The 25,573-nt window shown below is 31.9% G+C and overlaps 1 protein-coding gene across 1 annotated transcript; it reads left to right on the top strand.

Annotated features, from left to right (window-relative positions):
* The first annotated feature begins 11,784 nt into the window (after window positions 1-11,784).
* Window positions 11,785-25,170, top strand: LOC146530184 (membrane-associated progesterone receptor component 1-like). The gene is made up of 3 exons (XM_085200674.1): window positions 11,785-12,124; window positions 22,491-22,640; window positions 24,991-25,170. Exons 1-3 carry the CDS (start codon window positions 11,839-11,841, stop codon window positions 25,080-25,082), a joined length of 528 nt encoding a protein of 175 aa, XP_085056800.1. The 5' UTR covers window positions 11,785-11,838; the 3' UTR covers window positions 25,083-25,170.
* The last annotated feature ends 403 nt before the right edge of the window (window positions 25,171-25,573 follow it).

The raw sequence follows: 25,573 nt of genomic DNA on the forward strand, positions 1-25,573 counted from the left end.
GTTATAACCAAATAAATGTGAATCTTCTTCCCCAATAAATTAATTCCATATAAGTTGGATCTGCGTTTTACGTATGGCAACCTATATTTGCAGGTCGACCTCCTTGTAAATCATCCCAAGAAAATTATAACGATCAACTTACATAGACCGAACTTGCTTGAACATTAAACATTCTCGGGTTGGTGGTCTCAAGTTTTGATGAGAGGTTGTTAGTATAGCTGCGTTATTATATATGTTCATAGTGGATGTTGAAGTTAAAAAAATAAGTACGATTTAATTATATTTTTTGTATATTTGAATAATTTTGTAAATTTAAAACAAGTATTATATTCAAATAGTTTTAATCAAAATAAGAACTTGCTTTAACATGCTTTATTTTTCGAATGTCAAATAATTTACCACCAGTTCACTAAAGTTAATGCCTCAGACCTTAGAAGAACCGATATATTGTTTTTTATGATAGTCTATTATGATAGAGACCAGTCGTATCGCAGGGACATAAGCTGGCTATTGTATATGCGACAGATTGTGGGTTTGATTGCCATTAGAGAAAATTAAATATTTAACATTTTAATTTCTTCATTCTGGCAACGAGACAAAACGTGGCGTTGAGTTTCTTCACTCAACATACATTGCTACCAGAGAAGTAAAGTAAAGGAGTATGGAGAACGGAAATATCCTAATAGTAATAAGGTCTAAACACTAGGTGCCCAGGTAATCAATTATATATGTAATTCTTAGAAAAAAACATAATTTAAGTTGTAATAACTTGAAAACTTTCGCCATACATCGTTAATACGCCAAAGTTTTTGAGTCCAGCAAAAAATCTTTAACTCCACTGCATTATAGTCGCCGTAAAAAGTGGTAAGAGCAAAAAAAATCCGCAAATTCCGCTCAAAACTTCAAAGTTAAATGTTTCCAAGCGTGTTCGAAATTTTTTATCGCAATGGATGCTTCGTTTATTGCTATTTTCTGGTTTACACTTTCCAAAGCATTAACGGGATGGCTGTATAAAATATGTCGAAAAGCATTATTTTAAGAAAAATGTTCAATGAAAAATGATTTTTTTTGATAATTTTTGTATTAAGGTGCACAGTGTTGTTGTGTGAACTAGAATATTGAGATATTTTATCTTATTATAAAGTTTTTTTTATTTACTCTCGTATTTAGTTTAAACTCGCATCGTAGACTCAAAGAACGTTACAGTCCGTAAAAATCTACTATTACTTTAATTATTTCTCTAAGTACTACTGAAAATCATCACGTGGTGATTTCCACTTAGAATGTGTCACGAAGTATTACGTAACAGGGTAATTACTAATAATTATTATAAAATTTCATAAATTATTTTTTCCAATCGATCACACCTTATCGCGAGAGTAAAATTTGATCATAAGCAGTTTATCTATTTGTTATCAATAACAAAAAATCCATAAGCTTTAGAATGATATATGAATCAGAAATTTTCATAAAAAAAACAATATAACCAAAAAAATATTTATTATTTTTAATATATTTGCCAACGTAAAAAAATATTACTATAAATAACAAAAATAAATCATAGTCAGCATAGTTTAAAATAAATGTAATTCCGACTCATATCACTTCCGCCCTCTTCCCAACAAAAGAATAGTCGGGTAGCGCATACAAATCCGTAGTAGAGTAACAATTGGCCACAGCTGCCTTCAGCTTCAACCTTCATACCACCCCCTTTATCACGGAGATAAATGGAAGGAGTGCACGCTCTTTTATTTTCACTTTGAACAGTCACATTTGAATTGTGCAAACGAAAACGTTCAGTTAAAAACTCATACTGAACTAGACTCGTGGCGTTTTATCGCTGTAGATTGAAATTTAAATTAACGTTATTTTTATCGCTTTTTAGGGTTCCGTTTCTCAAAATGTAAAAACGGAACCTTTAAATATAAAGTAAACGGTGTCTGTCTGTCAAGACCATTTATCTCGTGATCCTATGGATGTGTCAAGCTGACATTAATATCAAATATTCATGTCTATATTCCCTTAAAGCGCAGAAATAATCAAATTTCTAAGTCATTGCAGTCAATAGATATAAGCATTTATGCATCGATTGTGCTGCATTTTAGAGATTATTGTTAGGAAATTAAAATAATTACTTACACTGAGTGGGTCGACTGCATAATGGTCTAATTAAGGTCATTTATAGTAATATTTTTTATAAAACATAATAAAAACGTTTTTCACGAGCTATTTCTTTTTATTACTAAACGTGCGTCAGTAAAATGATTAACCGGATTGACCGAAATATCGTATTTTTTTACACGCGATGTTTTAATATGAAACAAACTGTTATTTTTTTCTCCTACACCCGGTAGTATAGCGTGGACAGGTAGACAGAGAAAGCACACACTCCGCTCCCCACATTGTGGAACTCCATCAGCGACGCAATGAAAATATTACCCTAAATACCAGATCTCTAGGATAAATCAAAAATGGTTACGAGGGGTAGCCTCCGCCGGTAGAGTAAGTAGTTACACGGAGTGTCTTAACACTACGTTTCCTCTGCCTACCCTGCTATGTGCGGGATATAGCGTGAAGCTGATGTTTTTTAACACTTACTTAGGATCAAAATTCTTATTAAGTAAAGAGTTAGTAACTTAAACGCTAACAGATTTAGATTGATTCGAGGCACGGTCTAGAAACGCTACAGAAATTTAATTAGGCTAATTAGCCTCACCTTGCAACTACATTTTACAGAAAATTAGGATATCACACTAAAAACGACTTTATTCTAATTGTAATAAAGACTGGCAAATAAAATATGTGTATTGTTATGCCAACCACGTATTGGGTAACTTTTTCATCCCACCTTAATTTATAAGGGATAATGTTTGGCAAGAAATTAGGCAACGACGCTTGTGTCGAAGAGTTTTTTTGGCATTTGTATAAAATAAACATCGGAATACGTTACAAGAAGTATAACAGCAAAAAATATATAAATTGATTACAGTATTCCATTTGTTTATTATGTTTTTAGGCAACTTTAGATAAGTTGTGTAGATTTCCTCCTGATTTCTTAATCCTGGAGTAGACTAGGAAGTAATTTAGTTATTCTATAGAGATATAATATAGCTGTTACAAGCACTAAATTTCTGTTTTTGCCACTTTTTCTAGGTATTGATTAAAGTTGTTGGATAATAAAACTCTACTTTGCTTACTTTATTGTCGCGTATATGCACTAGCAGCTTGCACACGGCTTCGTCCGCTTATACCTATTGTTATACAATACAAATTCTTAATAGAAATTTTAGTATATATATAATTTTGATGTAAAAGCTACATTTATGTAAAGTTTGAATTTGAATCCGTTCATTAGTTTTTGCGTGAAAAAAATAGAACTATCCTCACAAAGTTCAATAGGATTCACAGTGAGAATTGGTCGTGTAACCACTAAGTTTACAATCGGATATGTCCTTACTATTACTATACTATTATAGTATAGTATCATATGAATAAAATCATAATTAAATCAGCTTCACGCTGTAACCCGCACATAGCAGGGTAAGCAGAGGGATAAATATTTCATTTCCTCGAGTGAAGATCGACTGGCCTCGTCATATCCACTAAGTTATATATAAATACATTATACGCCTCACTGCGGCATGGATGCTCTACGCTTAAACTTTATCATAAAACTCATTGTCGAGTAACTTATTCAAAAAGTTTCCACTATTAACGATGTATGGCACAAATCTAAAGTTTTAAACGTAAAATTATGAACTTCTTCCCCTTAATTGTAGTCTATTCAGTGGAATAAGTTCTTTTCAACATAATTTAATATAATTTAGAGCAAAATTTTATTAAAATCAAGTATTACTTTTTTTTAAGCTTCATCTCTGTATCGTACTCATAGCATGGTAGGCAGAGGGAATCTGGGAACCTAGTGTTAAGATACGCCGTTCTCATAACAACACTTCCGTTTCTCATTTTACACCGAATTCTCGAGGGATTGCGTGTTGAGAACTTAATGCAGTAGTACTGGAATAATATTGTATTTTTTTAGCTTATAAAATACTAAATTCCTAAGTAATGTATAAATGAGATGATCTTTGCTTAGTATGAAGGAATTTTATCGTATTGAAATATGTATCCAATAAATTAAGTTTTGACGATTTCTTAATTTTATAATAGGTACTCTTATAAAAAAGAAATCGCGATAATGATTCTTTAAAAAATACTTAAATTTAAAATATTTTGAAAGTTTATGAAAACTTCACTTTAAAAGTATAATATCAAACTTGAAAGTATTAAAAAACATAATTTGGCTCTTTCGTTAAACTTAGTAGTTACACTGTTCCAAACTATTAAAAATGTGAAACAAAATATTGTGAAGTAAATGTATTTTATAAAAGATAGAAATTTCTGGCATATGAATAGAAAACTGGACGAAAAGAGCAACAATAGAGTTCCGCTCAGACCCTTCAGATACGAAATAATAAAGAAATTCTGTTTCGTATACGAGGTACATATGTATTACAAAAGTGTATGTTAGTTATACTTGTTTTAATAATATTGGTACTATTAAATGAGTATTGCTAAATGTATATAATTGCATTATTTTTTTCACAAAATGGTAGGCAGTGATAACCTAGTGTTAAGACAGTTCGTCAGAACGAAGAAACTGAAAAATATATCACCTTTATCGCAGACAGTTTAAAATGGTAAAACACAACACCGACTTTGTTTTAATAGAGACAGAAAATGAAAATAATTTATCATCACGTGGGTGAGAATCGAAGCTATTATTATCACATTTTCAATCAGATCAGTTCCACTGCGCCATTACTCAATAAATAAAAATAAGTCCATACTGTTTATTCCAAATCTACAAAGAGAATTTAAATTCAATTACAACAAAAGAAAGTAAATTCATTTAAATCCAATTATAAAAAGTAAAACATATTCAATAAACTAGAATTTACAATTCAATTTAGCTGTCTTATCATACATAATATTGTCTAAAGTACATTTTATACAAACATTGTTTATAACATTTACACATTAAAACGTAGTCGTATTTTAAATTTTGTTTTGTTTTCACAGCGCTGTAAGCTACAGAGAGACAAAAAGACTTAGATAATTGAGTTTTCGAAGAGCTTTTCGGCGAAAGCGTAAATTATTCGTGCCCCGTTTCACCTAAGAATGTACACTATTCTTTATTTTTTTCATTTATTTTTGTTTTGAATAAAAGAAGAGGTACAGTGAATTTTTAAAGTGAATTAAAATCTCAACCCTTTTTGTTTCTGGTATGCTGGAAATTCTACTATATTTTACAAGGTTTTTGATTGTGATATAATAAATTGATCTGATAAAACTTTTTATACTATACTTTTTATATACATACATATGACTCCGTTTTTGCGAAAAATAGATTGTATCTAATTGTGACTTACTCTGTTTTCCATTCTTTACTCATTTCTAAATAATGTAGGCTAGATTGCTAAACCCCAACCCTTCCTTTAAAGAGGTAATTATTTTTATTATAAATATTTATTCTAGCGCGCTTCGTATATCACCAAGTCTATATAAAAAAATCTGAAATTATTTAATTGATTAATAATAACCAATTTTAACTGAAATTCTACTAAACTACTTTAAATTTCTCCGAAATTCGGCGGAAAGTGGGGAACGGAGTTTCTTAACACTATGTTCCCTGTGCTATGTGCGAGATACAGCTGATTTTATTTCAAATTTCTTAAATAAAAGAAAGCTATATTAATATTAGTCCGAATTCATTTTAGATTTTTAAATGAAAAATTAAATATACGTAGAAGATTAAAATAATATTTCACAAAATGAGCATGTCCATTCATATATTTAATTTCCGTGCTCGTTTAATACACTTAATTAATTCCATTGAGTGTTACTTGGGGACCTCGCGGTTTCCTTCCGAGTTCTTAATTAGGCAATTAGGCATGCTTCTTTTGCAGGTAAAATTAAAATTCACTCTGTACCTGACAAAATTCCTTGAGCAATTTGAGTGAAATTATTTTAAAAAGTTACGAGCTGCTATATTAATTTTGTGAGATAAAAAAAAAATTCTGCAATTCTCCAACTTGTGTATAAAATTTTATGTTTTTTTTTCCTCATTAATTTCTTTAGTTGGACGTCTACCATTTCCATTCATCCAATTCTATCATTCCATCCACCTAACATATCACTGCAATTTCCATTTGCTAATATAGTGCAACTACAATTTTTTTTATTTTTTTTCGATGTAATACAAATTATATATTTTTTCATTATTATTACATCCAAAAATAGCTTTAGACGTAAATTAAAATAACATTATTATAGATGTAGATACATTTTGTAAGTAATAACCACATCTGTGAATTATCACTTTTTTATAGTAAACCTAAGTGGAATTAGAACTGATAGGTGCAAATATAGAGCGGTAGGCAGAGTCTGTCTAGTGTCTTAATATTCCGTTCCTCATTTTCCGCCTAATTTTCGAGGCATTGCGTATTGCGAAAATAAAATCCACTTTTTGCCATATTACCAAAACGAAGAAATGCAAAAGTAATCAAAATCGTTCCCGTTCTGGAGGCGTTGCGTGTTGAGTGGCGAAACTAAACGCCGCATTAATTATTAAATAGATATAGACATAAGATAATTTTAACAGATGTTCTTACAAAAACGGAGACTTTCCTTACAGTAAGTAAGACTTCGACATTTCTACCTATTGAATATTCAACTACAAGATAAATAAACATAATTCTTTTCACTATCAGTTCGACTGATAACATAATCAGTGAAGTTAATATCCGTGTAAGAGTAACTGACAGCCATATCGCGCTTCTAGTAGTAAAGTGATCCAATAAAATATATTTCTTTTCAAAATGATTTAAATTACTTGTGAGATTTATTTTAACGCCATTTTATCTACTTAGACATTAAATCATTAATTTATTATCATTAAATATTATTAATAGTCTCGAATTAAATAGGATAGGCAGAAAATACCTGAGAACCTAGTGTTGAGACCCTCCGTTCTCCACTTCCCCAATTGTTAAGGTATTGAGTAGATGAACTCAACACCTTGTTACCAGAGCGAGAAAGTAATTAAATATTAATTAGTAAATATTTCATTCTTATGAGTGGGAATCGAATCTACAACCGTTGCGGTTATATTTGCTCGCTCTTGCCCGTGGGCCACAAGGGCCCCTAATATTTTATTCAATGAGAACCAATACAAATAACGCTATTTGTTCTATACAATGATATTTATTTAACAAGAAACTGATATAAAGCAAAAGCCATAAAATTGTAATAACTTCATTAGTTTTTATTACACGAACTACACAAAATATATAAAACGCAAACAAATCAGTGGCAATACTTGAGTTTCAATTAAATCTTAATGGCTTGGCTTGGAATCCATTTATATTATAATAGTGTTTGTGAAACAACACAATACGGCGGAGTGTTCGTGTGTATGTGAGACGTAGCCATAACACCTCGCAAACTATCTTCAATACAAACATTCGTCAAACTTCCGTAATTACAGTTTCAGTTTAGAGATACGATTTCGAATTATGTATACATACATATTGGGGCCGCTGTGCCGCAGTGGTTCAGAGAATGACTGTAAATTATTTTTATTGGTTCGATGTCCACTTGAGAAATGAATTATTTTCCTTTCTCCGCTGGTTGGCTGGCTGGAAAATTTCCATTTCCTCGAGTGGGGATCGAACCGATAACCAGTCGGTTTACAGGCACATTTTGTGCCACAGCTTGCCTCAAATATTTAATCAATTTGGACTAAAGACACTTATAAATAAATATTCGTAAGTAAGTCACGCGGTGACCATTTGGAACTGTCATAAATAAAACTTTATTCGTAATTCAATTGTAATCTCATATTTCTGCTCGTGCCATATAAATATGTACACAACTGTAAATATAATGATACTTACTTGAAGCAAATATTGTTAAATACTTTATGCAATTACCATATAATTCTTATGTGTAATTCCTTATCTCATATATTCCTAGAAAATCCTACCTACAACAAATATAAGATTTATAAGTTTCTATTGTTTATTTAATTAAGATTACTTATATTTGAAATAAAGATGGTATTTTATTAAAATACTGTCTATTAAATTGGACAGGAACATATTTGTTTCCTTATTAAAGCATAAGCATATAAGAGCTAAAAAAGATAATCTTTTTCGTCTCTCATAATATCAATTCAATCATCTAATCAATTTTCTTAGTACAGTAGTGTCGTCTTTGTTTTGTCTGTCAGTCACTTAGGAACAGAAAGTGTTTATGGATATAGTATATTATATAAATAACATTTAGTTATTGTATATATATATATATATGCACATACAAAAAAATGACTAGGATAAAAGCCTTACTTAATTATTAACATTAAAATTCAAGCAATTCCTTAAAATTAATAAAATAAAACAGAGTTTAAATATCGTAATATTTAACTAATGGATCTATAGAACGGATCTATAAAATTTTATGAAAACACATAAAAGTAAAAGAGATTTATACAAAACAAAAATAATATGTATGGATGCCAATAAACGTAAATCAGAACAGAATTGATCGATCGTACTGATATGAAAAGGTACTCATTGAGTGGAGTAATCGACTATTGTGGACTTTTAATCGGCCATATTCCATTTTAATATTAAAAATATATTTTTCATCATATATCTGGATGTTTAGAATGTATGTTTATATAATTATACTAGTTGCTGCCCGCAACTTCGATTACGTAGACTCTATGTCCTCTGCAATGCTACTTTCATATATCACCTATTGTGTGTAGTGACAGACAAAGAGAAACTAGTATCAAAACACTCCGTTCTCTATTTTCAACATGGAAATCAAAATAGATTCTCTAGGGTCAAGATTGTGGCTCTAGAAAAAACAAGTGCAACTAGGACGTGTCCACCGAAGGTCACGTATCAATTTCAGAATTGTAGGTTTATTTTATTTAAGAAATACGTATAAATTTTATTCTATTTTCTGGAATACTGGTGTCAAATTTCATAACTGTCGGTCCACGGAAAGTACTAGGTTCACGTTATATATTTTTTTATTTTTTTTAAATATTACGTACTTGTAATACAAGTTCCACTGCAATAAACTGATTCCAGTGCCGCATCAGCGCCGTTACACCATCTATATTTTGATATAGTTAGAATTCATAATATTTAAATTTATCCAGGTTTCAGGAATACTGAGCTGAGGAATATTTTAAAGTGATGTTGAACTTTAACGGGCACAGAAAATAGATAGTCCTGCAATATTCATGCTAGTATTAAACATAGAATTCGTTTATATAAGATTTCTCTTGCCATAGCAAGATTTACATTCCTCAGATCCAAATGTAATAAAACATTTTTCTTCTTGTTATATATGATATTTTTTTTATATGTAAAAGTAAGCTTTTTATCCAGAATTAAAATTAAATAATATATTGTATAAGTGTACATTGTATATAAAATATTAATCAATTATTTCGACAGTAGCTTCTTTCTCCATACCCTGATATACCTAATTGACTATGGCGTATATATGAAAAAAAGAAGAGCTTGTTTAAAGCAAAACTATTTAAATAGTAATAATGTATGAACTTCTAAAAATTAATGCTGATAGAAAGTCAAGAGTAGCGTAAAAGCTTATTTAGTGGGCTAGTGATAGCCATATTGAAAAACCATGTACGTTGCTGGTTTAACTTAAACTGCAAGGTATTACTGAAATAACTATTGTTTGGATTGATTTAATATTTTCAACGTGTATTTTAGTGAAATAAAAAAAGTTTATAGTTTTTTTCCGCATAGCGGGGCAGTAGCAGTTAGTTAGTTAGACACCCCATTATTAAGGCTTATCCAAAAAGATGTAGATGATGTGAATAGATTATTCAAATTCATTATTTTAACTATAAACAGAATTAATGATTTATTAAGTATAAACGACAAATGTAAAGCTAAACTCAAGAAGGTAAAAATAAAACAAGGTTTTATAAGAAAAAAATAGGATAAATATTGTAGTTTACCCATTTACTACAAAAAACATTAAAAAAATCTCTTAATTAATTTAAAAATTGCACTTTAAACAATAACTAAAAGAGAACAATGCTTAATTTTTTTATTCAACGTAAAAATGTAGAGACAGAAATATATCGTTACAAAGACAATCCTCGCTCAGCTAATAATGGCTTGGACGTCTCTTCCTTCCAATTAACGAGCAATTACCGGTGATCTTAAAATGGCTACAGAAAATAAAAGGGTCATTTTGTAACTTCACACCTTAAATAACACTTCTATAGGAAAAGTTAATTTAAAAAACTAGTTTCACGCTATATTTAGTACACGTCAGTGTAGGCAGAGGGAAGTGTCTAGTGTTAAGACACTCTGTGAAGAGTGGAGTGTATCAACACTAGGCCCCTTCTGCCTACCCTACTACTTGCGAAATAAAGCGTGAAGCTGAAAATAAAATATAATTTAAAAACAAAAATTAATAATGAAACATTTTTTTTTGAAATAATTAACGCTAACATATTGTGTTCATATATGTATTTATATGAAGAATGAGCCTCTTATATGTATATGACCTCTGGGGTGACTGCTATCTTTAGAATATTATGCAAGAGGGCACGAGTTCACTTTAAGTATTGTTTCAAATAATATAGGAACTTTAATTAAAAATTTGATTGCCTAAAATTATAGTACAAAGTGGCGGAACTAAACTAGACAGTAGAGCGAAAAAATGGAAATATAAATTTAAATAAACATTTAATTTCCTCGAGTGGGGATCGAACCCACAACCAATTGCGCTTACAATTCTAGGCTCTGTACCTTTATATGTTTTATATATGAATATATTATATTATGCTACTTATTTATCGATCAAATTTGAAATAGCATAATATTTAAGGCGAAAAAATGGGAGAAAAGTAGAAAACAGAATGTTTGTATACTAGATCATTAATAACAATAAATATTGTTAATTTATTTGATCATTAATGCCAGCATAAGTTAAGTAAATAAAAAAATTACGATATCATCGTAGTGGTGTAATGAATATAATTTACCTCGACATGTCTCAATTCTGGTCTCCAACCTTGTCCGAGAATTGTTTGACCTAGTTCGGTGAGACAAGAAATATGGAAAATATTAATTACAAACTTATATAAGTTTAGTATTAAATCGTAAAAGTAAATTGTATAATAATACCTAGGTAATAATATTTATAAGGACTGGTTATTTTTAATGACAAAAAAAACAAATAAAATATGTCAGTTATATGTATTTTAAAATAGGTAAATGTAATTATAATTAAATTGTCTCTCAATGTTTTTCTTTGAATTATAAAAACGTTTCAAAACAAAACTATTACTGGATTAATTTTATTTTACAATAAAACGAATATATATTTTTTAACTTATACATTTTCAAATAAACAATAATTATTAGGTACTAATATTAATATAATGTTATAATAAAAAAAACGATTTTGCTTAACATAGCGTTGCTTGATAATCAATTTCAAAAAATGGAATATGTAACAGACAACAGACGTCAGCGAGTATTTTATCATTCAGGTGAAAGATCTCCACCGCCATACATTTAAAACAAGTTATAAAATCTCGAAACCCGATTGGTAAAAAAAACATACTTAAAAAACATCCTATATTCATTTTGTTTCTACGATACTAGCACCAATAGTACCAGCATACGTGTTGACCTTAGGCGTGACGTAGTTGATAGTTCTTCTTGATAACGTTCAGTCCATTACAACTGCTCGCGGTACCAACACGCATTTAAAATGACGGAAGCCGAGTCTGGTTCGACGTTTTGGGAGGAATTAACAAGTCCCATCAATTTAGTATTGTTGTTTTTCATTTTATACCTTCTGTATAAGATAGTAAGGTCGCATTTTGAAGTGGTAGAGCCGCCAGCGCCGCCGCCACCGCCGATGGCGAAGCTAAGAAAGGATATGACAGTGGCTGAACTAAAGAAATTCGATGGAACCGATTCGGAAGGAAGAGTTTTGCTGGCTGTAAACGGTACAATTTTCGATGTTACAAGAGGAAAAAGATTTTATGGACCTGGTAAGTTAGTATATTACAATTTATATATAATATTTTTTTGATAGAATTACTTAGATAAATGATAGATAGATAGATTAAACGAAAACATTTATTTACTTTCGTTAAAGTTCCGTTGAAGTATTGAAGCTAAAATGACGGCGTAACTTTGTACCGACGATAAGATACAATATAATCTAGAAATAATGACTGTCGTTCTTAATTCCTTGTAATAAAAGCTAATTTACAATAACTGAGGAACGCGTGTGACCGAGGGCCCGAGGAACCTTGACTCTAGTTGGCGCATACATTTTTATTACTGTAATGATTTCTACCGAAGTAATAACAGTTTCTGTAATTACGTAAAGCGAATATCATATGAGGCCAAGAAACGCAATAGGTTGTGGATTCGATTCTCACTTGAGGAAATTAAATATTTCATATTTACATTTCTTCGCTGTGGAGTCGAGGCAAAGCGCAGCGTTGAGTTCCGCCACTCAACACGCAACGCAATTTATTTAAAAAAAAAACATATTTGTTAAAATATGAAAAGATTATTTTATACCACACATACGATTTTAAGTCATTATATAGATCTACTAGCGGACTGCTCGCGGTTTCACCCACGTGAACTATGTTATTATTAATTTGATGATGACTGCGTCCTAATGACGTCCATGCAAAATTTGAAACTAGGAGTTTGTAGTAACGAAGTTTCATACAAACTTTCAACCCCAAAAACAACCCCTTAGAAGTCAAATATTGCAAATTCCCGTCTTAGCGAGCACCTACGTCCTATAAGTAACTCCTATGCAAAATTTGAGATTCCTAGCACATGTAGTTTCTGAGATTTCGTGATGAGTGAGTGACCTTTCGTTTTTATATATATAGATATTAGATGAATGTTTGGTTTTAGACGGTTGCCTGTGGGTTCACAGTGTAAACATTTCATCTAATATTATAGTATTATCAACAAATACACTGTAAATTTAATCAAAACCGAAGTCAAGGAAATTAGTCAAAACTTCCTATAATCTACTGACAATCTGCTCGGGATTTGTCTTGAAAATGAGGATGTTCTATTTATACAAAGGAACGCTTACCCTATGATGTGATTGGTATCTATGCTAATGCAGCTTATTAGGCACGTCAGAGATATACGTCCCTACATCCGTTGGTTAATAGGATGCAACTGTTTCACTGGTTGTAATTCGGTGGAAAGTGGGGAATGGAAGTGTCTGAATAGTAACGGAGTGTCTTAACACTGTGTTCCCAGGTTCCCTCTACGTACCCAACTATGCGCGGGATACAGCGTGAAACTAAAAATAAGGAAAAAACTGCTTTACGCTTCACGACTAGTTATAACTAAAGTTAATAAATTTTAAATGTTTCCTAACTATGAATTGAATCAATAATCTCTGTTATGTAGCATTATATATGATTTATGAAATATATCAACAGCATCTACTAATTTCGAAGAGGCAAAACGCGGCGCTGATCTTCCACCACCTCTCATTACGCAGTGCCGTGAAATAATTACAACTCTAGTAAAAAAATACTATTAGAAAAAACATAAATAAATAAACAATAATACATAATTATATTGTAGTATATAAACAAGGCTAGTCAGAATGACTAAGATGAATTGAATGAATATAGCCTCGAGACTTAGTATCTTACGCAATTGGGCTGTATGCAAGTGTGTCGGTTTGTTCTCGCGAATTTTAATTTTAGTTTATAACGGTTGTTTGTGTATACTTACTTATATGAAAAATAATTTAATATAAGAATATTTTTTTACATAACACAGTTACTTTTGGGTTGCTAGTATATAATATATCATAAATGAAACAATAGTTTATATGCAACATTTATGTCTTCACCAGTAATTAAAGGTTTTTGATAAAAAAATTCATTTCGGTTGGTAAACTGCAGCATTCCCGAATCAACACGCAATATCAATACCAAGGATTCGAAAGTGATAAATGGAGAATTATCTTGATAAATGGAGAATTATCTATCTTTAAATTGCATATACTTAGTTTCAATTCAAACCTTACGTTCTCCGCTATTCGCCAGAATTCAAGTCATTGCTTGTGGAGTGACGAAACTAAATACCGCACTTAATCTACCAGCAGTGAAAGAAAATATTTTTTTTTCAGAGTATACATCGAACCCACTACCATCGCTTAGAGTATTATCGTTTAGAATCAAAAGAATATGAATAATAGCATTGTTTTATTATATTACCGCACATTATTAAGTATATTAAAATACTCGTAATACATGCAATTGTTAAAAACACCTTGAAACCCAGTAGTAATTTAATTTAACTTTGTAATTACTTGATTATTTCCCAAGAACTGGTTGTTAAGACGTCTTTAAAAAAATGATAATTTTGTTAGTGAGTGATTTTCGTAATATTAAGGTTCTTATACATATATGTTTTAAGTGTATGTCATTAAGTTTAATTACAGTTTTATTATAATTATCATTTTAAAATTTTATCCATTACGATGTGACTGACAGACAAAGTACAGTCGAAATTGCTGACCATAGAAAGCTAAGATTGAACCTTATTTGATGGTAGAGTGTGAAGACACTGACACCATTGGCTTTATGTAGAGACGTTTCCTCGCTGTGCGCTCTCTTCCGCATTTATCATGAAGAATATCCTGGAGAACTGCTTAACTTGCTACCTGCCATCGAAAGTCTAAGTTGTCACTCACAGTTTGTGTAGAATAGAAAATCCTGCCAGCCCGTTTGGCGTTCGACCTCCTCTCAGAATCAACAATCACAAGATTTCAGAGGATTATCAGAGGGCATTAAATCAACATTTCAATATGTAAAAGAAACTTAAGTTAGTTATAGTTGTACCTATACTTATCGAGTATTTATATATTTACTAGCGGACGCGCGCAGCTTCGCGTGCTTATTTGCACCCTTAGGGATGAATTCTAATAAACTATGAAACACGTATTCAATTAAATATTTTTAAGAGTCTGAATTTCAAATTTTATCAAAATCGGTGCCGATTTAAAAAAAATTCCATACAAATTTGCAACCCCTATTTCATCCCTTTAAAGTTAAAATTTTTCAAAATCCCTTCTTAGTGGATGTCCAGATTACAAAAGTAAATACCTGTCCAAATTTCAAGTTTCCACCATCAGCGGTTACGGCTGTGCGCGCGTCTTACCTCAGTCAGTGAGGACAAGTCCTTTTATATATATAGAAGATAACATACATAGAACTACTATTGTTAGAAAATCCATTAAGATAACATAAGCTTTTCGTATTTCATACATAATATTGTAATGATATGTGCGTTTTATTACATTTGTTAACAAATCGCCTATCGGAGGATCTCGATATTACTGCTCTATTTATATTTATATATAGGCTAGGCTGTAGGGGCACAAGTGTGTGTCTGTAAACGCGACTGGTTGTGAGCTCGATCTCCACTCGAGGAAATGAAATATTTATGAAAAAATATATTTTTATTTCTACGCTCTTGTGTCGAAGCAAAAGCGCGGCGTTGAGTTCCGCTACTCAGAAGGCAGAATAGAATTCAGTAGAAAATGAAGAACGGAGTGTCTCAGCACTAGGGTTTTCTGTGCGACGCTGATTATATACATTTTAATATTTACGAGTATAAGTGGCAATAACGTAGCTTATTTCTGTATTATTTAAGGATATTATTGATATTAATAATAATAAATTTATTTAATTAAGACATTGGTCCACTTGTTAGTAACAGTTAAAACTTACCCTATGTTAATACACACACAAACACAACTTTAAGTAATTATAAAATTTGGTTTTAATTACTTACAAGTGATAAATAAATGAATGTTCAAAATATATTTTTATTATATTATCATTGTTAATTATTAAGTTTTTCGCGGGTAGACATCAAAGTGCACAGACGTGTTTTTTGGTAGCTCTAAATTATTTTTAAAATAAACAAATTTAAGTGTATATATGTGCTAAAAATTATAATCCCGTGCTAAGTTGATTATCACAAAGTTTTCTTACACACTTTCCGCACTAAATAACTAATTTAACAATGGAAACATCAGTGAATCAGCTTTCCAAGAATCTGGAGGAACTTTCTTCTATGTTTTCCACTAGAATGGGTGAATTTGAGAAGTGTCTGTCTCAGTCTGGCCCTACAACTTCAACACCTACGGTAAAAACCCTGACAGCTGAATTTTACACATTCAAGACACTTGTCTGGAAAACCCTTGGCATATTAAAATCACAGTTCGAGCTTGTCGCTGATAGCCTGGATCGATTGGAGACACATTCACGGAGAAAGGTTCTTCTAATTCACGGTGTAAGGGAAGAAAAAGATGAAAATGTGCTGCAGAAAGTAACCGGTATATTATCCAACCACATGAAGTTGCCTGATATAAGATCTACAGCAATCGAATCCTGCCACAGACTAGGGGTCAAAAAGGATACATCCCGACCCATTATAGTTAGATTTACTAATATGCAGTTCCGTTCTAGTGTGTGGAAGTCTAAAACTACATTGAAAGGCAGTAAAATTACAATTACAGAATTCTTAACTAAAGTGCGTCAAGGCATTTTCATAGCAGCCCGTAAGCATTATGGAATAAAGAAATGCTGGACATCTGAAGGAGTGATAATTATATTACAACCTAATAAAATTAAGAGTAAAATTTCATCGATGTCCGAGCTCAAACAGTTAACAAAAGAATGTCCGGCTATGAAATCCAATGTCGACCACTAAACTGGTTTTGTTTTGCTTTTCCCATCTTAATTCTGTCGGTTATTGCGTAAATAGAACTAATATTACTATGTTTTCGTCTCAAGTTCAATCTATCTCTTTATTTATTTTTTATTTTTTTTGAAGGGTAGATTCACATCCTTTTATATTGATACATATTATTAAAAAACATTTTTTTTATGTTTACGATGTACCTCTTTATTTTGTATACAATCGTGATGACTTGGTATTAATTTATTTGCAACTGTCAGTATTGTGTTTACATTATTTATGTCACAGACTATCAATATGAAATAACTGTCATTACTTTGTTTATCTTTGTATCAAATTGTCTTTGGTTATCTTACGTTTCGTTTCTTGCTGTTATTTATCTAAAAAAAAATGTTTTTATGTGTGAATTTTTTCTGTCAACTTGTGCACGTGGATTTATTTTAATATCTTATTTTTTTTTGTTATATAAGTTTTAAATTTTTATTGTATTATTTATTTATTTATATTTTTGTATTAATTTATTTTATTTATTTATTTGTATATTAATATTTTATATATGTATATTGATGATGAATATTTCTCTTGTTCTTCCAGCGACTATGACAGTGCCGAAAGCAATGACACTTTAAATTCTGACTCTGAACCGCTTGAAAATAAACTATCAAAGATTTTTACCAATCCCTCTAATTATCTTTCCTTAGTGCATATCAACGCTCAGAGCATTCCTGCTCATCTCACTGATCTTCTCGCATCTTTTGGCTCCGGCGTAGTTGACTGTATACTTATATCTGAGACTTGGTTGAAACCATCCCTTCCCTCTATCAGTTACTCAATTCCAGGTTACCAGTTGTTTCGTAATGATCGTACTTTGCAAGGTGGTGGAGGCGTTTGTATTTACCTCCGCAATAACATTTCTGCCCGTATCATTAAATGCTCCCCCAACGTGTCTATAGGTGACTTGGAATATCTCTTCTTAGAAATATTATTACACCATAAAAAAATCCTTCTGGGAGTGCTGTACTCTCCGAGTGATAAAATAAATTACTTCAGTGCCTTGGATGATGTGCTTCATTTTCTCTCACCGAAGTATGAGCATGTTATCTGCATGGGTGACTTAAATACATGTCTTTTAAAAAATAATGCGAGATCCGATTCGTTGAAAGCCCTAAATGAGTCATATAATTTACACATACTTCCAATGTCGCATCCCACCCACCATTTTCCTAATTGTAAGCCTTCTCTTATTGATCTAATCTCTGTCTCTAATCTTAATCTCGTTGCTTCCCATGGACAAATGACTGCTCCATTCTCTTTCCATGATCTAATTTTTCTTTCGTATAAATTACGCCCCCCTAAGGTTAGAGATAAAATATTTCTTCAGCGCAACTTTAAGCATATGGACCTGGAACGCTTAAGGGAGGATATGAGCAACATCAACTGGTCCCCTATATTGTCATCAACTAATATTGACAGTATGGTAGATTCTTTAACTTCTGAACTGATTTACATTTATGATAAGCACGCCCCTGTGAGACCAGTTCGAATGAAACATGCACCCGCTCCTTGGCTAACACCTGTCATTAGACGTTCAATGTGTAAGCGCGACAGAGCCAAAGCAAAAAACAAGAAATTTCCTTCTACAGAACATCTAGCTGCATACAAAAAACTGCGTAACATTTGCAACAGAATGTGTAGGGATGCTAAGCGCCGTTACATCCATAGCACTATTCAGAATCTCTCTCAAGCGCAAGTTTGGAGATTCTTAGAGTCACTTGGGGTGGGTAATACCACCGATACTAATTCTGTATCTATGTGTCCACATCACTTAAATTCTTTTTTTACAACTCCACCTTTAAAAGTGGAGTTGTAAAAAAAGAATTATTGTGGGGTTTTATAAACCCCACAATAAAATCTGAAACACTTACGCTTCTATCTAAAATTGACCTACCCGACTCTGCTCCCTTTTCATTTAAAACGGTTACTGAGGATGATGTCAGGAAGTATATCAAATCTATTTCCACTAAAGCCATTGGTAGTGACAGTCTAAGTCTCGACATGATCCTTCCTGTGTTGGAAAGCATTATAACAGTGGTCACCCACATATTAAATTTTTCACTGACATGTAATGTTTTTCCAGCTCAGTGGAAAAAGGCCTGTGTCGTTCCTATACCTAAAACTTCCAACCCCACCTGTGTCACTGAATATCGTCCCATATCTATACTTCCAATCCTGTCCAAGGTCCTTGAGTCCATCGTAAATGATCAACTTTACTCTTTCCTTTCCTCCAATAACCTACTGTGTTCTTACCAATCCGGCTTTCGGCCTTACCACAGCACAGTTACTGCGTTGTTGAATATCACGGAGGACATACGGTGTGCTATGGATAATACCAAGCTCACTGTAATGGTACTTCTGGATTTCAGCAGCGCGTTCAACTCTGTTGATTTTGATATACTTCTAGGCACTCTTCGTGCAGTTAACCTTTCAACCTCAGTTATTGAATGGTTCTACTCTTACCTTTTCGGTCGCCAGCAGTGTGTTAAAGCTAACGATGTTGTATCGACGTGGTTAGAACTCACTGCTGGCGTCCCTCAAGGCGGCGTTCTTTCTCCACTTCTTTTTTCTATATTCATTAATAATATCTCTAAAATCATTTCTTCTCCCTACCATCTGTATGCAGATGATTTGCAGTTATATTGTCATTGCAACTTGAACGAATTACCCAAGGCTATTGCATCCTTAAATAAAGATCTTAGTGCTATAAAATCTTGGGCTGAATCTTTTGGATTGCTAGTTAACCCCAAAAAATCACAAGCAATTATTATTGGCAGTAATAAACTTAGAGTTAAAATAAATTGGGATTCAACGCCAAAAATTCTTTATTCAGGTGTTGAAGTTAAATACTGTAATAAAATTAAAAACTTAGGTCTAACTTTTGACAGTAATATGTCCTGGGCGTCGCATATTAATGACATCAGCAAACGCATACATTTCTCTTTCCATTCTCTTAAGCGTCTCCAATATTTCCTCCCTCATAAAACCAAAATTATGCTAGCGCAATCTCTTCTCTTGCCTATTCTTGACTACGCTGACGTCTGCTATTTAGATGTGATGGAGGAGCTACTTAACAAGCTAGAGCGACTTCAAAACCTCACTATACGCTTTGTCTTTGGTCTACGTAAATACGATCACGTTTCCCAATTTCGAGCTCAGCTTAATTGGCTCCCAATCCGACTTCGCCGAGATATGCACGTCCTCTCACTTTTGTTTAAAATCCTTAACTATCAACATTTCCCTTCTTATCTACGCTCCCGCTTTACCGTACTTCCCACTCCTACACGCTCTAGGAGGTCTTGTGTCATACCGATGCTTGACATTCCGAAGAGCAATACCAAATTCCTGCAAAAATCCTTCTCAGTCCATGCCGCATCCTTATGGAACCAACTCCCAAAATCCATCCAGAGAAGCTCATCCATAATCTCCTTTAAATCCAAATTAAAAAAATATTTTCTTGCTTCTCTAAGCACGTAGATCTTGAACAATTTTTAAGCTTTATTACCGCATTTTCATCTCTAATATATATATTATATAGTGTATGTATATTGTGTATATATATATATATATATATATATATATATATGTATTATATGTTTGTGTGTATATGTATGTATTTATGTATATATGTATTATAATAGTTTACTCTTATATATGTACGTATATATATATATTTTAGCTGTATTTTGTTACTAGTATATAATTTTTATTTCTTAAATTGTACTTTGTTTTGCTCGCTACTCCCTCATCCACTTCCACTGGTTGACTGGAAGAGATCTCTTATAGAGATAAGTCCACCTTTGTACACTAAATGTCTATATATTGTTTATTATGTATTTTTTTTAGTGCAATAAAGAATATTATATAAATTGGACGTTTTAATGAATTTAATTCATTAAGCTAAATTATGAAAATTATTTAGAAAAATGTTTTACAAATTTCAAATTAAGAGCTTTTCTATATCATTCTTGAAACTTTATTGTCCCAATTTAGTTTCAATCTTATTTGTCATTTTTTTTTTTTTGTATTTACTTGTCAAACTTTTACTGCAATACACTATGGTAAAATAGGATATACCAAATTAGCAATGTATACACAAAATATTAAAAGTTATTGTGAATGTTTTAGGAGGCTCCAATCACTAGTGATTTTGTAAGAAATTTGCTTAATAAAGTATTTATTATTTATTATTATTATTATTATTATTATTATGTCATATTTTTTTACTTATCAATCGGCTTATATGCTTACAAAATCTGAATATACAAACAGATAAGTATATTTTATTGCAGTATAAGCTCATAATATTTTATGACATATAACGTATGTCTCAGATGTATTAAACTAAAGATTAATTTAGATTCATACAATATATTATTCATAGATATTTTCATAGGTGAAGTTCAATTCATAGATATTTTCTTACGTAAAATATATGTTATATTTTTAAATGAAAAAACTAATATTACATCTTAATTATAATTTCATAGTAAGACTGTGGTGATAACTGACCGGTTTATGTTTGCTTTTTATATCATATCAAACAAAAAACTAATTTCTGACTGACTAATTCGATGACTCTATTATAATTGCATATTACCATACCCCGTACCCCCTTACCTCGTACCCCATATGTAGGTAGGAAAGACATTTGACATACACATATGGGCACAAGCGTGCCCATTCACCACAACGACCAGCGGACGAACAGGCGTTCGTACTGTAAACGCGATGCTTGCGGATTCACTTCCCACTGGCGGGAATGGATTCTTTAAAATTTTAATTTCCTCCCTCTGGTAAATAGGTAAAGTGCGGTATTGAGTTCCACTACTCAACTCACTCAACATGTAATGTCTCTAAAATTCGGCGAAAAACGAATAAAGGAGCGTCTTAACACTAGGTTCCCTTTGCCTACCCTGCTATGTATATAGTACTGAAAGAAAAAAATCCTAAAATCCAAATCAATATTCACAATAGAACGTTTTCCCGTAACTAAGTTCATTGTGTGAACTCAGCAATACACCACTGCATCAAGTAATGCATGTAGTCTGAGAATTAGAATTTGACTTGAGTGCGTCCGATTTCACCGAAGTATTACTTACTATTGTACGCCGTTGTTTATTGATTCAAACTGTGCGGTGAATTGAGTTACTGAGTCAATAACATCCTTGGATATGGATTCTAGTTAATAATTTGCTACAATTTGGACTTGTTTTATTTATGGGACCGTTATGGTGTAGGGGGTTTCAAGATTTGTTCGCGGTAGAGGCTTCCATTCTCACTCCGAGAATGAAATATGTGATACCGCTCTGGTAACGTAATACGCAATAAGAAATCTCGAGAATTTAGCGGAAAGTAGGAAGTGGAATGTCTTAACACTAGGCTCGCTCTGCCTATACTTCCACATGCAGGATATAGCATAAAGCTGAAAAAAATAGATTAAATGTTAGGGGGCCTACAAGGACTTATTGATATTTTCTGAAACAGTGAAAAGCGGTTTTTTTCACTTTGCGTCTTAAAATCCACAAAAATAAAGTTGCTGACAACGACCGGTATCAATAACTGATAATAATGATTGTATTTACATTCCAGGTGGACCTTACGCTGCATTTGCGGGTAAAGATGCAACCCGAGGCCTTGCTACTGGTCAAGTAGCAGCTTCTGATGCTGAATATGATGACGTCAGTGATTTAGGACCTGATGAGGTTGCTTCAGCCAAGGAATGGGAAGAGCAGTTCAGAGGTGATTAGTTGGCCTTTTGTATATGTTTTTAATTTTAAAACTGTATTATTAGGGTCGATGGTGTGGTAGCGTCACAGCATCTGCCTGATAACGTGACGTACCATCCCTCGCTCTGGTAAACAGACAAAGAGTGCCGTTGAGGCTAGCCACTTAACACACAATATTTCTTAAATTGGAAGAAAAGTGAGGTACGGTCTTAGCACTAGTTTACTTCTATTAACATATGTGTTATCTCATATATCACAACGCTCTATCGAGCGTGAAGGTATATACACATATATATATTTCTATGAGAAAATAGTTCAATTAATATTTTTAATTAAATGTATTATTATAAAATACATATTAAAATCTATATGACATTTTTTTTTACTATATTTAAATAATCGAATGAAACCAACATTTTAATATTTATAGAAGTATATTATTTGTACGTTTTTGTTTAGAACATCGTTATCCACTTATAAATATGTATTTATATTTTTTTTTGTGAAAAATACAAATTCAGTTTATTATGCATGCTTCTTTCTTTCGAGGTCAGGGTCGTGTTAGCAGCATCATTAGGCCACGCTTTAGCTTCCAAGCATTTTATTATTCATGTATTGATTACCTCAAAATGTTTAATACGAACGTTGTTGATAAAGTTTTTATTTTATAGAAATTATTTTTGTACGTATAAACAAAAAAAATGTATTTATTTTTTATAAGAAATACATTATTTATAACTTTAAACGTAGGCTCGTTGTACAAGAGTATGACTGTAAACGCGATGGTTATGGGTTCGGTTCCCAATCAGAGAAATTAATTAATTGATTGATTGATCTATACTAATATAATAAAGCGGAAGAGTTTGTTTGTTTGTTTGTTTGTTTGTTTGTTTGTTTGTTTGTTTGTTTGTTTGTTTGAACGCTAAGATCACTGGATCTACTGGATCGATTTACTTTGTTTTTGTTTTGTATGAAAGCTGCATTCTTCAGAAGTGGTATAGGCTATGTAATATTACATTACACATATATACTAATAAATTAAAATACTTTCTAATTTGACGTGCTATTTATTCTGCCATGTTAATAACAACCGTCGTCGCTACGCGACCGCGTTCGTTACCGCGTCATTTTTATATTTATCCTAATGAAAATAAATATAATAGTCACTTTTAGCATTTCATCTAGATTGAAATTATATTTGTATAGAAATTATATTCTTATATTTCAAGCAGGCGTAGCCGCGTCCGGGTCCGCTAGTTATTGATAAATGTTAATTATAATTTTTATTTCTTCGTTTTCGTAACATGGCAAAGCGTGGCGTTACGTTCTGTCATTCAACACACAATGTCTCAAAACTTCCATCTGCGTATCCTGCTATATGCATGATACAGTGTGAAGCTTATAATAATGAAGTTTATAATAGTGAAAAACTAAATAAAATTTATATGCTTAAGAATAGAAAATGTATTCTTGAAGTGACCAATTATTTAATCCTCATATCTGTTTTCCTTAGAACTAATATATTCAATTAAATTTAACTCCCAGAATAGTATCAGATATAAATGCAAATATACAAACTGACATACTCCACCTATAATATTATAACAACAAATCCAAGCCTGGCCTAAGCCAGCGATCCTCAAACAATGGACGTTTGATTGATTAAGCCGTGATCAACATAATAAGTGAAATACCCCGAATGGAATCGAACAGAAAAGTTTTAATTTCCCTTCGATCAAATTTACTGGAACTCATTGAATATTTATATAGACCGGGAATTATTTTGAATATATTATTGCGGTGATTTTACAAGATACGCTGCAGTGGTGTGTTATCGTTTCATCCTCGTGTTTATATTTGTATAAAAAATCTGCTTCACGCTGTATCCTGCATACAGCAGGGTAAGCAGAAGAAACCTAATGTTAAAACACTCCGTTCTCCATTTTCCGCCGAATTTTTTGACGCATTGCGTGTTGAGTAGCGGAACCCAACGCCGAAGTCTTTGCCTTGATGCCAGAGCGAAGAAGGATATAAATAGGAGAAGGATATAAAGGAGAATATAATATTTTTTCATTAATGGTTGATTGACAAAGCAGCTAAAATGGTGTTTGTCTGTTTATTCTGGTCGAATGAATGTCTGTATGAAATAGCCGAGTGTGTGAAGCGTGAATGTATTTAGATACTTAAAATTTAAAATAAACTTAAAATGAGTATAAACATTTTGAACGTAAAAATATTAAAATTTTCGTCTCCATACTTAGACTATACGAGTTATTCTAGGAACAAATTTATATATAAAATTTCAATAAACTTACAGTAATATCTATTTATAACATATTAATCAAATTTTATTGCAATTTCAGAAAAATATGATATCGTAGGAAGACTCTTGAAGCCCGGAGAAACGCCAAATAAGTATAGCGACGAAGACGGCGAAGATAAGAAATCGCAATAAGTGCTAGATATATTTTTGCTATTTTTGTGATATTTTTAATATAAGTGTTGGGTAATGTTTATTAATAAAATATATTTCACATGGAGAATTGTTTGTCTTTTCTATTATAATCAAAATAATGTAAGCAAATTAATATATTTTTTAAAACGATTATTATTATTAAATTAATTGAGACCATCATGGCGCATGGGCATAAGTGTATGAAGGTTAGGGTTCCAATCAATTCCCATTCGGGGAATATATAAAATTTGCATTTCCTCACTCTGGTTCCCCACTCAACACGCAACGTCTCGAGAATTCGAGAAAGTGAGAAAGGGTAATGTTTTAATGGGAACGGAGTGTCTAAACACTAATTTCCCAAGTTCCCTTTGTCTACCCAGGGTGCAGCTGAGAAATTAATTATTATTAGAACACCGTTTTACTCCGTTACTCAATACACAAATTTTGCAGTAACTAGTGTCTTAACACTAAGTCTCCTATACCTAACCTGC

This window comes from Heliconius melpomene, chromosome 17, assembly GCF_056956725.1.
Source record: "Heliconius melpomene rosina isolate 202511_hmr_F chromosome 17, ASM5695672v1, whole genome shotgun sequence".
NCBI lineage: Eukaryota > Metazoa > Arthropoda > Insecta > Lepidoptera > Nymphalidae > Heliconius > Heliconius melpomene.

What these genes read in the sequence shown, in the direction of transcription:
- LOC146530184 (XM_085200674.1), top strand. Translation starts at nt 11,839, where the DNA reads ATGACGGAAGCCGAGTCTGGTTCGACGTTTTGGGAGGAATTAACAAGT. An exon ending in AAAAAGATTTTATGGACCTG is followed by an intron (nt 12,125 to 22,490) that starts GTAAGTTAGTAT and finishes TTTACATTCCAG; the next exon opens with GTGGACCTTACGCTGCATTT. An exon ending in ATGGGAAGAGCAGTTCAGAG is followed by an intron (nt 22,641 to 24,990) that starts GTGATTAGTTGG and finishes TTGCAATTTCAG; the next exon opens with AAAAATATGATATCGTAGGA.